Here is a 16129-nt window from a genome sequence, read left to right as displayed (position 1 = left end):
TAAAAATGTGGGATATTGCCAAAATGGCCACTAAAAGCAAAATGGCGGACTTCCTGTTGCGTTTTTCATAATGCTCCATGAGACTTTTTTTCATGACTGGTCACGTTACACCTATATCCAGATTTTGATGAAAATCCGTTATGTGGAAACCTAGGGGCTGGTTCCAGGGGGCGCTGTAGAGCCATTTTGCCACGCCCAATTCCAATTACTCCAGAATACTAAAATATCCGCAGACCTTGAATTTCCTGCAAAGTTTCATAACTTTTTGAGCATGTCTAGACCCTGAAAAAGCCCCCCAAAGGGAAATAATAATAATAATAATAATAAAAATCCTTACAGATTCAATAGGGCCTCTCACCATTCGGTGCTCGGGCCCTAAATATAGTTTTCCACCACACTACATCAGCGAGGTAGGAGGACTGAGTTGAGACAGAAGGAGTGATGATCATCAAATGATGAAATGCTGCCACCACAGCCCCTTCGACCATCAGCAGCATATTTGTGTCACTTAGGGCACGCAGGGCTAACAGATAAGTTATGGCCCTTCAAACACATTAAATACACCCTCCTGCAGCCGTGGGGCAGGGTGCAGACCCACTCCATCTTTGCCTCTGTCACATGGCAAGCAGGTGTGGGCTTATATAAACATTATTTTTTAACACCAACCTGGAGGGAGCAGCCCAGTTAGCAAAAAAGAGGGGAATGTTAATTATTGAATGAGCAAGCGGTAATGTAAATGATACATCCACCAGAACATCCATCACTACAACTGATGGGAAGTGCATGGTGTACTACCACCACCCTAAAGCTGTAAATGGTGATGAGTTGTTGGGCTTCCGCTGGGGGGCTTTTACGTACACTTCATCGTGTCGGATCAGAGGGGAAACAATTCATTTTATTAATCTTCACACAGATTTCATCATGAGGTGGAAACAGACACAGTTTAAACTTGCTTCAGTGGGAAATTTAATTCATGCTCTAAAATGTCCTTATTTCAGTTGCAAAGCCCGGTCAACCAGTTCATTTCATTTCACTTTTCATTTTGTGCAATCCGCTCCAACTAGTGCGTACACAATGAGGGGCAAACAACTTCACACATGCATGAGTTTTTTCTGAAACTTTTGTAACAGCAGCATCTACTGTCTCCTAACCTCCTTAATTAACCTCATTCCTCCCAAATCAATCCTTTTAAGAGTCAATATTATGGTCTATGAATAACTGAATGCACTGCACTGTGCTGCTATAAGGATAAAAGTCCCAATGAAGAGGGAGGAAAAGGATTGAGGGAGTAAATGAGATTATATGCCCCAGTCACTCTGAAACCAGATTAACGATGTTTTAGCATCCAGCACACACACTTTCATCTCGGTGGATTAAGTCAGGGGGAAGAGGACACGTTTCATGTCTGAACCAGATGGGTCCAATGGAAAACTCTGGTTTATCGTTACCTATTTTAAACAGGACAGAAAAGGAAAAGCAGAGATTTAAAAATAATTTCGATATAAAACACACACACACACAGTTGATGACAGCAACTGTGGGACAATGAGGACCGAATACTTGGCAACTAATCAAAACGATTGTGATGAGAAGCACAGAGTAACAGTGGGTCAGCCTCATGCTCTCACTAGAGCATCGTGTCATTTTGTTGTAATGATGCTGACAACAGTGATTGGAGCTGAAGAGAAAATGTGTGATTACAGAGGATTTGCATTTTTGCAATCATATTTTACTGTCCAGGTTACGCAGGTTGTTTCATTAAAAGTTACACCCCTGCAGTAACTCTCAGGGTTTCTTGGCCGGACAGTCGGATAGTTTCATGATTGCCTCGATTCAGATTTAAAGGAACTCGTGCTGCGATTGTTCTAAACCTGCCTCGTTAGAATGGTCTGTTCTCTTGCCCCCTGTTAATGCTCCAGAGCTACAGTACGTCAGAATGAATCCTTGTCATTAGTGAGTTGTTCTCGAACAGCCCTGGTTAATCTGCACTGAAGATTTTAGAGTCAATGTTTTCCATCAAATGAAACTGCATGTACTTCATTCATATGTGTGATTTATATATAAACACCATATACGTAACACGTAAATGTATGTTCAACAAGCAAATAATGAAACACTTGGGTACAGCATACTTGTGACACTAGATGGTGATGTACTGTACATAAATTTGTAGTATTCTCTTACATGGTTTGCAGTTTTCGCTTCTATGGAATTGGATATACAGTGCCTTGCATAAGTATTCACCCCCTTTGGACTTTTCTACATTTTGTCATGGTATAACCACAGATTAAAATGTATTTCATCGTGAGTTTATGTAATGGACCAACACAAAATAGTGCATCATTTGGAAGTGGGGGGAAATATTACATGGATTTCACAATTATTTACAAATAAAAATCTGAAAAGTGTTGAGTGCATATGTATTCACCCCCTTTACTGTGAAACCCCTAACAAAGATCTGGTGCGACCAATTGCATTCACAAGTCACATTTGCAAGTCACATAATTAGTAAATAGGGTCCACCTGTCTGCAATTTAATCTCAGTATAAATACATCTGTTCTGTGACGGACTCAGAGTTTGTTGGAGATCATTACTGAACAAACAGCATCATGAAGACCAAGGAGCTCACCAAACAGGTCAGGGATAAAGTTGTGGAGAAATATGAAGCAGGGTTAGGTTATAAAAAAATATCCAGAGCTTTGAACATCTCTCTGAGCACCATAAAATCCATCATAAGAAAATGGAAAGAATATGGCACAACCACAAACCTACCAGGAGGCCATCCACCCAAACTGAAGAGTCGGACAAGGAGAAAATTAATCAGAGAAGCAACCAGGAGGCCCATGGTTACTCTGGAGGAGTTGCAGAGATCCACAGCTGAGGTGGGAGAATCTGTCCACAGGACAACTATTAGTCGTCTACTCCACAAATCTGGCTTTTATGGAAGAGTGGCAAGAAGAAAGCCATTGTTGAAAGGGATCCATAAAAAATCCCGTTTGGAGTTTGCCAGAAGCCATGTGGGAGACACAGCAAACATGTGGAAGAAGGTGCTCTGGTCAGATGAGACCAAAATTGAACTTTTTGGCCTAATTGCAAAACGCTATGTGTGGCGAAAACCCAACACTGCCCATCACCCTGAGCACACCATCCCAACAGTGAAACATGGTGGTGGTAGCATCATGCTGTGGGGATGCTTCTCTTCAGCAGGTACAGGGAAACTGGTCAGAATAGAGGGAAAGATGGATGGAGCCAAATACAGGGAAATCCTTGAAGAAAATCTGATGCAGTCTGCAAAAGACTTGAGACTGGGGCGGAGGTTCATCTTCCAGCAGGACATTGACCCTAAACATACAGCCAGAGCTACAAAGGAATGGTTTGGATTAAAGAATGTTAATGTCTTAAAATGGCCCAGTCAAAGCCCAGACCTCAATCCAATAGAGAATCTATGGCAAGACTTGAAGATTGCGGTTCACAGACGGTCTCCATTCAATCTGACTGAGCTTCATCTTTTTTGCCAAGAAGAATGGACAAACCTTTCCATCTCTAGATGTGCAAAGCTGGTAGAGACATACCCCAAAAGACTTGCAGCTGTAATTGCAGCGAAAGGGGGTTCTACCAAGTATTGACACAGGGGGGTGAATACTTATGCACCCAACAGATGTCAACTTTTTTGTTCTCATTATTGTTTGTGTCACAATAAAATTTATTTTGCACCTCCAAAGTACTATGCATGTTTTGTTGATCAAACGGGAAAAAGTTTATTTAAGTCTATTTGAATTCCAGTTAGTAACAGTACATAATGGGAAAAAGTCCAAGGGGGGTGAATACTTATGCAAGGCACTGTATCAGTGTTTTATATCATGACAAAGGTAAAATTGCATTATTTTTATGTATTTTAACTTTTGATATTTGTAATGTAACGTTTGTTTTAAATGTTTGATATTGGTATGGTAATGTATGTTTTAAATATTTGATATCTGTATGTATGTTTTAAATGTGGATCCCACTAAAAATAGCTCTGTCTTAGGGTAGAGCTAATGGGGATCCTTCTAAATAAACAAATATATGAAAGTTTGAATGATATAAAACACAGCTCCTGAGATATGTGTTCCACAGGCAGTTAGATAGTAGATAGAAGGTAGTTCAGACTTTTGGGAAAATACACTTATTTTCTTACTCGCCAAGAGTTAGATCAGAATGTCAACATCACATGACCCCATTTCAGTTTTATGAATTTAACAAATGAGACATAAATCAACTTTAAATGTGCCAATCAGAGGCGGCTTGCGATCAAATGCACTGGGGGATGAGAACATTTAACCGGCTCTTTTCTAATATTTCCAGTGTTGAAGCTATGATAAACTGCTGCTGGATGAACCCTCATACTTAGTTCACAGACATGACATTCCAAAATGTTTAATGTATTCATGAGTTGATAATAACAATGATGCAGACTCATTTTCATTGTTTGAAAGAAGAGCTTTACAAGATACAGGTCCCAATGAACAGTATCTGAGGACGTGACCATACAAAAGACCCCCACCTCAGTTATGATGAGGTGGGAGGTCGTGCATGGTCGTTTCTCTCTGAACTAGTAAAGTGTCCCCACCTGAGGAGAAGAAGTGTGTATCCTTGCAGGCGATTATTCTACAAAGCAACCGGCCGTAGAGATTTCACAGGGAGGTTAGGTCTGTGGTCTCTACATTACACTAACTGCACAAAGTCAGCAGAGATCTGTTCTAGCTGACCTGGCACCAACAGTGCCAACAAACATTGTTCAACCTAGCACCCCTCCCCCACCTCCCAGGTGGTCTGTTCCATATCAGGACCTGAAAAAGGAGGACACAACAGCGGGACATGCAGACTGCAGGCTGGGGTGGAGCAGGGTAACCAGTGTTGCCAGATGTACGATAAATATTGTATTTGTGTGATAATTTTGCTCTGTGCGATGTACAAACAATAATATATGATGTATAATAATCACATCATTTTCTGACACTTAGTATTAAGTGTATATCAGTTGCAATATGGATATTAAAATATTGATCATGTCTGAACATGTTGTGAACGTGAATATGGACCCCTGTATCTGTATTCACGCAACTCTGCCTCGCGTCCCATGAGCTTAACACAAATCCTTCTCGTCTCATGTTTCAAAATAAGAGCCTTGTGCCTTGAAAAGGATTGTTTCTGTACACTAAATCACTTTGAAATCTCAACACAGCTTTGAAACGTTGGTATTGAGCGTCCCAAAATATATAGTTTCAAGCTTCTGTTACAACACTTCAACATTTCAATCTGGCAACACTGGGGGACACTGTCTCTGTCAGCTCCCTGTCTGCTGACAAATGGAGGCTTGGTGTGTGTGTTTGTGTGTTTGCATGTTGTGCTTGTGAGTGTTGCAATTCCAGTCACTAACAGTTGTCTGTCTGCACGTAGTGAAGCCTGACATTAGATTTGACCAATCTGAACATGTCATCACTGCTGAGTCCCCATGGTGTGTGTGTGTGTGGATTGGTTTTGATATACTTGTGAGGACCAGATATTGAGAAACAACCTTTTCTTTGAGGACCTTTCTCGTTGTGAGGTCCTTTTGGGTGATTGTCACAAATGAAATGCTGCGATGGCCTCCTGAGAGCCTATATACCTCATACTGTGTGAGTTTTAGAAAAAGTCTCAATAATGGAAATTTATTTTTTTTCCTGTGCTCATAAGCTCCCACTTATGGCACACTTGTGTACTTTACCAGGCATCTGGTAGATAGATTTTTCTGATTGTCTGGCTGGGGATTTTTGTGACTTCAGTCTCATTACTGCACTGTGTAGGGGGAAGGAAGGAGTTGGCAATGGAGTTGCAGTTCTGTGACCATCTAAATTCCAACCATGAAAACAGAATAATAAATACATAAATACAAATAAAGTTAAATACACAATTCATAATGTAAAATGTTTGCACATCTTACCATTTTTTGTATAGGCTTTATTTGGTTTGTGATGTTATAGCCGTATTCAGACATGAATTCCGGATAATGTTGACTTGGTTCCAGACTTCCTCCATAGTTTGACTTTGACACATGAACAACACAGCAAGAGATTCTCTTCTCAGGCACATTCACAAAAACACAAAAATACCTCTACGTGTCAGGAGGGGTGCAGCAGATCTGCTGTGGCAATCACATGTTTTTGTTTTCAGCACATTGAAAGCAGCGTTGCCTCTTATCTCCAGAAGCTCCCTTGACATCTTTGTTTTTTCTTCTATGTGTATGGCTCAACTTTTTGCATCCTTAAGTATTTGTATTTTTCTTTTGTTTGTTTGTTTTTTGCATGCTTGCATCTGTCACTTGTTAGAAACGTTGTCAATGCGCCCATTTACAGCCAGCAATCACAGATTAAAGCTGTCATTACTCTGCATGGCATTAAACTGCCAGCAGCCAACCTGTTATCCCGGTGTCTTTAAGAAATGGCGACAATCTGACATGAGAGTGCATAGAAGTTGGTGAATTGCAGCATTTCATCCACTCCAATACAAGCAATTAGCACATTTCCTGTTTATTTGTCACAAAAGTAATGTACAGTCATGTATCCATTGAAGGAGAATGTATCATACTGAGCAGAGAGGCACAGACCACAGTAATGACACTGAAGTCGACAAAATACAACACCAGTCATAAAACAAAGTCTGTTATAGCTAAAGCAGAAAGGATTCAGCGTCAAAACTAGGGAAATCTATTAACCCAGAATTCTCTTCATGTTTTCGTTACAGAAAGATTATTTGAGCACGGGAACTTGTCCAAAGACGATAAAATCCTTCTACCAGCTCCTCTAAAGCTCTATGATTACTGTAGCTCTTGGGTGGATGCAGCGACTTCCTGGAGTCTTGGCTGTTTGCCTTTGTGCTAAGCTAACACAGCCTGAAGGCTGTAGCTTTTCTATACCGACATGACAGTGGTAGTGATCTTCAAACCGTCAACAAGAAACTAAAACCAGTTTACAATCTTGTTGAGCATTAAAATGGTGTTCCCCCAAACATTACAAAACGTTTTTATTCTAGGCCATATTTGTGATTTAGATGTAGACATAGAAAGGCTTGTGAGGATTAATTACTGCTTATTACATTTTCAAAACCGAAATAAAAATAATTGAACATTGTCCGCATGAAGAGAGCTGCAAAATTCTTCAGCCAGCACTGGCTTCAAATATTGTCTCTGTTTATTATGAGTGGATATGACATTTAATTGCTTTACGGTGTCGTGACCTGAAAGGTTGTCATCGGGTTGCAGCTCTTTGTCTTTACTCTGCCCGTCGATTGAGCGTCACTACAATTTCAATGACTCTCTCTGTCGCTGTCCACAGTGAACCGCATGTTGCTGATTTAGTTCGTCCCTGGTTCCTCTTCAAGAATTCACATGAAGTGGCAAAGTGGTATCTGAGTTCAATCGCTCGTGTAAAAGTGTGAATTCACTTGTGTCTTGTTGCGCTGAGGATCAGAGAGGACGCTCGGGTGGTGAAGATATTCGAGGTTCAACACAAATCTGTTACATAAGGGGACCCAGTAATCCAAGTTGCATGTTGTTGCTAGAGATTAGAGAAGAAAGTGTTTGCCCTGTTGCTGAGTATTATGAGAGTAAAAACACAAAGCGCTCTGCAGTACAAAAGATTAGTACCAAATACAGCTCTACCAGCGTGATGTTCCTTCAGACGACATTTAAAGATTTGTCATAAAGACATAAAAACTCCTTCAATCATTTCTTGCTCTGATCTTCTCAACTCGTTGTGAATATTTATCTGAACAAGCGAGTGATCTAATATTCAGTGTATCATATTCTAGTCAATACAAATATACTGTTTAGCACAAGGGTTGAAAGCAAAGACAGATAAGGGGAGACCCCTTCAAAAATGATTTATACATCAACTCAGAAAAAACTGTAAATGTCTTGTATGTCACAGTTAAGTGTGTCTTGGTAAATCTCACATCTTCACAGGTCCTGGATCAAAGAAATTAGAAAACTGATGGGAAAATAGTTTGGGTGAGGAAACAAGGATGAGTGAAAGGATAAAAAAAGAGGTGAGAAAGTACACAAACATAATAGAAAGGATATCGTCTCACCACCACATTGGAAGTAAGATGAAGATTTATTTACAAAATTCAAAAGACTTGCGTTACTAGAATAGAGGCCTGAGGGGTCTGTCGACTATCAGCTGCACTGCGGTGGAGAAAGGTAGTGGAAGAAGAAGCAGAAAAAGAGAGCTGGAGCAGATTGAGTGTGAGCAGCGTGTTGTGATGAGACATGAGCTCAACTGGTGGGAGGTAAACAATGTGGTGCAGTGGGGACACAGATGAAAAGTGCATTAGTGTGTGTTTCTACATAATTAACTATTGCGCTAAGCCTCAACCTCCTATGTAGCATATTATGACAGAGCCACCTTAAAATAAAAAAAACACATCACCCCAATACACCAAGATATTAGTGACAAATATGTGTAAAGAAATAAAAGAGGAAAAGATTGGGTCTGAAGGAACTGTGACGTGTAACAACAGCTAAAACATCTGGATCTTGTGTTACTTCACATTGCAGACACAGGGAGGCTCTTGTGGCTCAGTTCTAATCGCTAAAGGATTTTTAATGTTAGCTTTGCCTCCTTTGTTTTCTTCAGAGAGGGGCGATATCGGCCTTATGTGAAGTCTTTGGACACAGCCTCGATGAAGTTGGGTGCTGCCATGAGAATGGTGAAGGTGCAGATGATGGAGAAGAGCGAGAAGGCCACCAGGCATAACCTATCCACCACCGCCGCCGCAAACTTCCACTCGCTGCAGATGGCCTCTCCCTCATCCTGCGCCCTGAAGCGCCTCGTGATGTACTGCACTTCCTCCAGGATCTGGGAAATTTCCGGCACCTGCTCCAGCAGCACAGTTCGCATCTGCTCTGAGTGGAGGTCGTTCGGGTGACCGCCACCACCGCACGCCACCACAGCGGAATCGGTGCCTGGTGGGAAAGCCGGGTTTTCTGTTCCCATTGAGTGATAGCCAAAGTACAGGTTCATGTTCCCGTTGGTTGTGGTCGACTGGGTGGATGCCTGGCCTGGTATGGAGCTCATCTGGATGCTGCTGGTGCTGGTGTGGTGAGGAGGAGGAGGGTGGGAGTACTTGTAGTTTGAGGGGCCAGTGGAGCTCACTGCGGTTTTCCTTCCCTCTCCAGGCTTCTTCATGCGGAGGAACCAAGCACACCAGTTGAGGAGAATGACTCGAACCTGGACAAAGAGACGAGAGCGTGCTGTGAGTGGAGGGAAAGAGGTGAAGAAGGGAGGGGAGGTCGTGTGCGATAACAGATGAAGAAGCAAGTGGTAAAATGAAAAGAAGAAATAAGAGGCAAAGGGAAGAAATAATAATACTGGCATTTATTTACCAGTTCTGCTTCTACCAATGTGACATTTGTCAATCAATCAATTAATCAAATAATTTTTTTGTATATTAACAAATCACAATGTGCCAGAGGATTTACAACAATAATAGCTTTTCCTTCCACTGGGTGCAATAGTTCTTGACAAAATGTGGATAATCTTTCTCATAATGAATTGTTTACAGACAAAATTAAAATATTGTTGCTTGTAAAAAAACTGTGTGTTGACACAACCTTTGAATAAATGTCTCCTCATTGCTCCAACAAGTGCGAGCAACAGGCATGTACCAGCCTTGAGTTGTCTGTACCAGTGAGTGTAAATGTGGTCATCTGAAAATAACTCACTGCAAAGGGGAAAATCAACTATTCTTCGGTTTAGGTTGGAGAAAGGAAGGAATTAAAGGAAAACTACACTTTTGTTTGAAAATGCAATAACTCTAGTATGGATACGCCAGTTGTCCACAATTCTCCAGGATGTTTTTGAGCAGCTAAAACAGCGCAGTTTAGAAATTCTGCTGTCCCTCTTTTAGTTTGAAAACTTCTGGGTTTGTTTTAGTCTGGATGAGCAGAAGCAGAGTTGTTTGGAAACAATGACAGATATATTCACAAAGACTTCCTTATTGAGTCTTTTCGGCCATGACGTAGCCTTCGCTGATTCGTCAGGCTGCTATCACATCACGGTCTTCCAGAAGAAAACATCCGGCATTAGCCTCGGCTACCGGTGTAGAACACAAGCATTGCTGTTATCTTTGCTAACAGCTGTTGTGCAATTATATTCTGAATTTTACAATGATACCACTGTTAACATCTGCAGGAGATGAGCTACTATTCTACCAATCTGCGAGAATTCACGATTCCACAAATGAGCGGTCTTGCAGGAAATGTGAATTGTCGCAAATTGCTTGAATGGTAGCTTGTCTCTTACGCATTTTTACCAGTGGTCACATGATATTCATTTTCAGGCGGTTTGGTAAGGAAATGGATTAAAACTGATAAATATCCAAAATGCTGATTGTTTTAGTTTGAAAATGCCCTCTTTAAACAAGTATTTTAATCATATAATGAAGTTGTCAACCTACCCATTTAGGCATCTTCCCTCCGTGGGGGTCATGGTGGTGGAACTGCAGTACAAGCACTGTCACCACCACGGACAAGCCCACGATCATCATGGTGCTGGCAAAGTACTGAGCTGAAGAGGAAAACAACGCATATATCAGCAATTTCTTTTTGGGATACAGAAAAAAATGAACAAAGTGAAAGACAGAGAAATTATAGTTTGTTATCTGAGGTTCCCTAGTAAATTTAGAATGAACGCTTAGTTGTGTATCTAAGGAAGAAACATAAGAGGTGAGCTTTGTATTTTGGCAGGACTGTTGCCCAGTCTATCGCCGGTAGGTTGGTCAGTGGGGAGCTTACCCCTGTCAACAGACCTACGGTCATAATAGTGGAATGACAGTGTCCTCATAACAGTGGAATGACAGTGTCCTCATAACAGTGGAATGACAGTGAAAGTGGACCAATCAAATGATTCTGTATACTTCCCCGTGTGAAAGTATAATTGGAGCTGTATAAAAACCTGTCAGAACAAATGCTGCGAATGCTGAGGAGCATTTCATTTTGTCTTCAATCTGCAATGTGTTAATACGTCGACTCCAGTAAAAGCAAGTTGGGTAATGGCTCCGTTTCACATCCCTGAGCTGCCAAATGATGCGGAGCAGCATCTCTGTCTGCAGCCTCAACTCTCCTCTCGTAGCTGACGGCCTTGTCTCTTCTGCTCTGTGTGAGTGTGGCGTTATACAATGCTAATCTGTTGGTGTCCTACGTATCGTCTGTGCCTCCTGCATCACCAGCCTCGTGCTCAGCTCCTCCCACTGCTTTAGCACCACATATCTGACAGTCTGCGTGGGGGCTGAAGAATGTCCTACACAAACTGCCCTGTGGTGTAAATGTGAGGTGTGAACATCACAGCAGTTTGTTATTCAGCCGCTCTTTTCATGCCACAGCCCACATTGGTCTACCGCCTGCTGGGTAAATGATTCTTTGCATCCATCCACTTTGTTGTTGATATCCTAAAAGAGATAGGAAATATCTCTGCACTGACCCACCAACCATCCGTTATTATAATGTCCGGAATGTGCCCACAGATACCTGATGAAGGCTAGATTCAGGTTTAAAATGTTTTGATTGATTTGGTTCGTTTTGTGGCCAAGGATTACATGAGAATATCAGGACCCCTCGCAAACAGAACATGAGGAAAATGTAAGACAAAGTAAATAACGACTGCCACTGAAAACTACTTCATTATCGTCCCACACTAACTGAGACTTCCGCCATCAGAGGCTCGTCTAGATTATCAAACTTTGTGATGCTGAGAAAAAATGACTCAAACATTTAACAGCCACTCTGTTTCCACTACAGGAGTATGGGGAAAACAATATTCTGGGTCAGAGTACATGATGAACATGAAAGTTGCAATACTCCTGTCACAGCCAAGTGCCATTCCTGGGGGCTTGTTCTTGGCTGAGGTCTGTCCCTTCAGTATAAAGCCTTTAGCTTAGCTTAGAATTAAGAATGGAAACAAGGGGAAACAGGTAGCTTGGCTCTAGTCAAAGGTAAGAAACACTTATATTGTTCATTATTAAGAGGCTTTATCTTGTTTGCATAATCCATCCAAACCATACTATTTACATTACATTTAAATTCTACTCCAATCTAGAGCAAGAAAGTATAGAAGTGTGTCAACTATTCCTGTTTTAAATGTGCTTCCCTCATTATTATGAGTACATTTCTATCACAAATTAACTTTTTTCATTACTTTCAAAATTAAACAACATGAGCAATAATTAGTGCAGTAAAGTGTCTTACCAATCAGAGGAACGGAGTCAGAAGTGGCAGGCATGATCTCTGCCACCAGTAACATGAACACGGTTAGAGACAGCAGCACTGTGATGCCTGGAGAAAACAGACAGTCGACAGATAAGCAGAGGCACAAAGGGGACAATTATTTTTTTATTAAATAGTGACTTGAAAGCACTCAGAATAAGCTGATTGCTTCAAAAGAGGTGAAAACATGTGGGATTTATTTTTTCTTCCCTCGTGGGAACCCCAAGTTATATATTTACTCCAGGCCTGTCTCATTGAATGACATTTTAAAAACAAGCTGGCATTTGTCTGGTCCAGGTGATAATCTTTGCTGGGTTTATAACAAAGCTTTTATTCCTGCTAATGAATGGAATCCAACACAGATGCTAATTACGAGCCGTAATGTCAGAATTAGCATAGAGCAGTGACAGATAAATAGGGAACATTTATCAACAGCATCAGGACCTGGTGGGCGGAGATCTCAGAGGCTGGGGAGAGAGACACATTTTTGTCTGCATGTATGATAATAATAATTCATCACTGTCTTTGTTTTGGTGTGAGGGAACGTGTGTACTTGTACTCTTATATTTGTGAGGACCATTTTGAGCATAGACCATACAAAGTCAGGATTAGGGTGAGCGGCTAGGGAATTCAGTGTCCCCACGAAGATAGAAATTAAAATGTATGTGTGTGTGTGTGTGTGATTGCTGCGATTGATGCTTATGTGCGTCCTCTGCTAAGTACCCAGTGAAATCTTCTCTCCGGAGTCAGCAGGGAGCAGGAAGACCAGCAGGGCCAGACCAGAAATGAGCACGCAGGGGATGAGCAGGTTGAGGCCGTAGTAGAGTGTCCTGCGGCGCATGGTGACCGTGAACGTCACATCGGGGTAGGGTTCTTTACAGCAGTCATAGTACAGCTCATTACGCTTAGCTGGCACACCTGGGGGACAGGGGAAGAGATGGGAAGATAGTGGAGTTACAAAATGAAATTCAAACATGTTAAGTCTGCGTGCAAAAAAACAAAAAGGTCAAATCTGAATCTATAATTGCACACAGACTGTAGCTGATCGTGAATTTCCAATAAACCTTTTTTCTTGGTAACAAAGCAGCTTGTTACTGTAAAAAAAAGGAAATGCAATCTCGCCCATAAGTACCACTCAATGGCTCACTGATTTTACGTTTTATATAAAACACAGCACAGATCTGTCAGACAGAGTCACAGGTACTTGACTTTATGCTTTGAGTCCCTAAATAATACGTCTCCTGCACGTAGTGCAATGTCATGACTCCTGTTTGAGGGCAGACTTTGTTTGTCTGAAGCTGTAGCTATTTCTGAAGGGCCTTGAGGTAGGAAAAATGCAATTACAAGAAATTGAGATAAAGATGAAGCAATTAATAGAAACACAAATTACTGTAAATCCACATCTCTGCACACTGACGGGTTACGCCCACAGCCATCACAGTAATTATGTGCTACAGTACAGACTAGAATAACATTCAAATCTGAAGTTCAATGACAAACCACTCACTAATACCCCAGTGATAATCAGTGTGACCTGCTCCTAAGTGTCTCGTTGGCATATTCACACTTCATTATTCATCTGCCTCATACATCAGATAACAAAAACCAAAGGAAAATAATATTAGCTTGGTCTGATCAAAGTCAAATAACACCTTTGTAGCAAGATGATAAGTAAGTGTGACTTTGGGATGAACAGTCCCTTGTGGCTCATAGTCAAGAAACTGTTGTGAATAAATATCCTTAGGTGCCATGAATTTGATTATGTTTCAAGAATCACTGTATGGCTGCATTAGCCATATCAGCATCATATTCAAACAAGCAATTTTGTGTGTCACAGATTCAAATTAGAATTTTATCCGAGAGAGAGAGAGAGAGAGAGAGAGAGAGAGAGAGAGAGAGAGAGAGAGAGAGAGAGAGAGAGAGAGTGTGTGTGTGTTCATGTGTTTGTTTTCCTATGGAAATTCAATTTAGATTAATTGTAGGGATTCAATTTCATTTCATTTAAAATATGTCACCTGAACGCTGAAGAGAAATAGCCTTTGTTAGCCATTTATTAATTTGATGGATTGCAGACATGCAGATGCATCAATCAAATGTGTGTGTGTGTGTGTGTGTGTGTGTGTGTGTGTGTGTGTGTGTGTGTGTGTGTGTGTGTGTGTGTGTGTGTGTGTGTGTGTGTGTGTGTGTGTATGCTGGCATGGGCATGGGCATGGGAATGTTCTGTGGCACCAGGATAGTGTGAATGTAGTCGGCCCGTTCTCCACCTGGCTGTGCCTGAATTAAGTGAACCATCCCTGGGCCAGCTGTCACCTAACACACCCATGCCCCCCCCCACACTATTCCCCAAGCCAGCTGGGTCCATTCATTTTGTGTTTTGGCTTGTGTGACTATGGATTCATCTGTCTATCTCTGATATACAAAATTTTGTTAGTGTTGATGAGAGTTGATTTGCATGGGGAGAAAGACGATAGTGAAAGAAAACAAGTGCAAAAGAAAACAAGGAATCAGTTTTTTAATCTTATCTTGAACTTGTCAATCTCTCTTTGTTTCTGGGCAACAGACAGACGAGCTGGGGAGCTGTGCAAGAGTGTGAGAGGCCAGGGGCAAGAAAGACACAAGGCAACACAAAGAATAATAAACTGGGCTGCTCCCGATTTGAGCCCTTAGTCCTATTATTCCAGATTTTATTGGCTCAAGAAGACCAAGCTTGCATATGGAGCAGGAGGAAAGTACACAGTAAACTCATGACTAAAACAATATCACAGCAGGAGTGAAGCAAATCATGAATTATCAACTAATCTTTCTTTTTTTTATCTGTTTATATTGTGCCTACATTTTTGTTTATTTTAAATTTGTTGTGCTTTAACCTACCTGTTGGTGCTGTATTTGAAATTAGCGTCCCTTTGTGCTCATCAGAAACAGGGTTTTATTTTCTTTCTATGTAAAAGAATGAGTTCAAGAATTCATCGGCAGCTAGGAAGGGTGGATGTAGCAATGGTAAACAGCGGCAGAATTCTCCAGGGTGACTGTAGCAGTTATCTGCAGCTGTCGGATTTAACCAGGATTGATGCACAGGCAAGTGTCAGTACAAGGAAGTTGATGTTCCTGAAACACCTGCTGTCAGAGCCGGTCGACACTGACTGGACGTCTGAACTTGCACAAATATGACACCGAGGCCAAACGTCGTAAGTCTTCATGTCAAACTTGTTGTTGTCGAACATATGACAAGATGGAGAAAATCCTTTCTATGTTTGAAGGTCAACGTCTGTCTTTCTTTTACATTCAGTATGGCGCTCAGGTAGTTCTCCTAGATATTCATATTTCGTTTCAACACATCTCTGCATCAGCCCTCACAACTCATCTTTTTCCCTGTAATACCACCATGTTGAGTCTTGTTCAAGTTTTTAATCTCTTTTTGACCAAACAGTTAATGTTTGATTCATTTTACTTTTCACTTTAAAAAAAAAAACATTTATAAAAGAAGGTAATATTGTATATTTGATGCCTATAAACAGACAGACGCTGCAGGAGGATTGTGGGTCTGATTCCTCCCTCGTATTTTCTTTTACCGTCATTATATGCTTGGCCTGTCAGTTCATCTTCTTACCTACGAGGTCCCACTCTCCATTGGGTATGTAGGTAGAGATGTCTACATCCATCATCTGGAGGTCCAGCAGCCAGCCATTGTGGGTCCAGGAGCCGAACTTCAGGTCACACTTCTGCACGTCAAACGGGAACCACCGGACATCTATGTAGCAGGTACTCTTCAAGATGCCTGGAGAGATGTGTTGGGGAAAGATTCATTTGAAACTAAATTCCTTACTTCATATTGAACTGTGTTGCAGGCA

At 41.3% G+C, this 16129-nt stretch overlaps 1 protein-coding gene across 1 annotated transcript in view; it reads right to left on the bottom strand.

Moving 5' to 3' along the window:
* Positions 1-8673: 8673 nt before the first annotated feature.
* Positions 8674-16129, bottom strand: part of LOC128437452 (neuronal acetylcholine receptor subunit alpha-7-like) — a 34353-nt gene continuing 26897 nt past the window's right edge. The window contains exons 6-10 of the mRNA XM_053419607.1: positions 15889-16056; positions 13005-13199; positions 12264-12350; positions 10478-10587; positions 8674-9249 (exon numbers count right to left, since the gene is read on the bottom strand). Coding sequence (XP_053275582.1) covers positions 8674-9249; positions 10478-10587; positions 12264-12350; positions 13005-13199; positions 15889-16056 — 1136 coding nt within the window. The remainder of the gene's footprint in view (positions 9250-10477; positions 10588-12263; positions 12351-13004; positions 13200-15888; positions 16057-16129) is intronic.

Source organism: Pleuronectes platessa, chromosome 3 (assembly GCF_947347685.1).
Source record: "Pleuronectes platessa chromosome 3, fPlePla1.1, whole genome shotgun sequence".
In the NCBI taxonomy this organism is placed as follows: domain Eukaryota; kingdom Metazoa; phylum Chordata; class Actinopteri; order Pleuronectiformes; family Pleuronectidae; genus Pleuronectes; species Pleuronectes platessa.
Note: the sequence above shows the minus strand (reverse complement) of the source record. Positions and strands in the feature narration are given on the sequence as shown.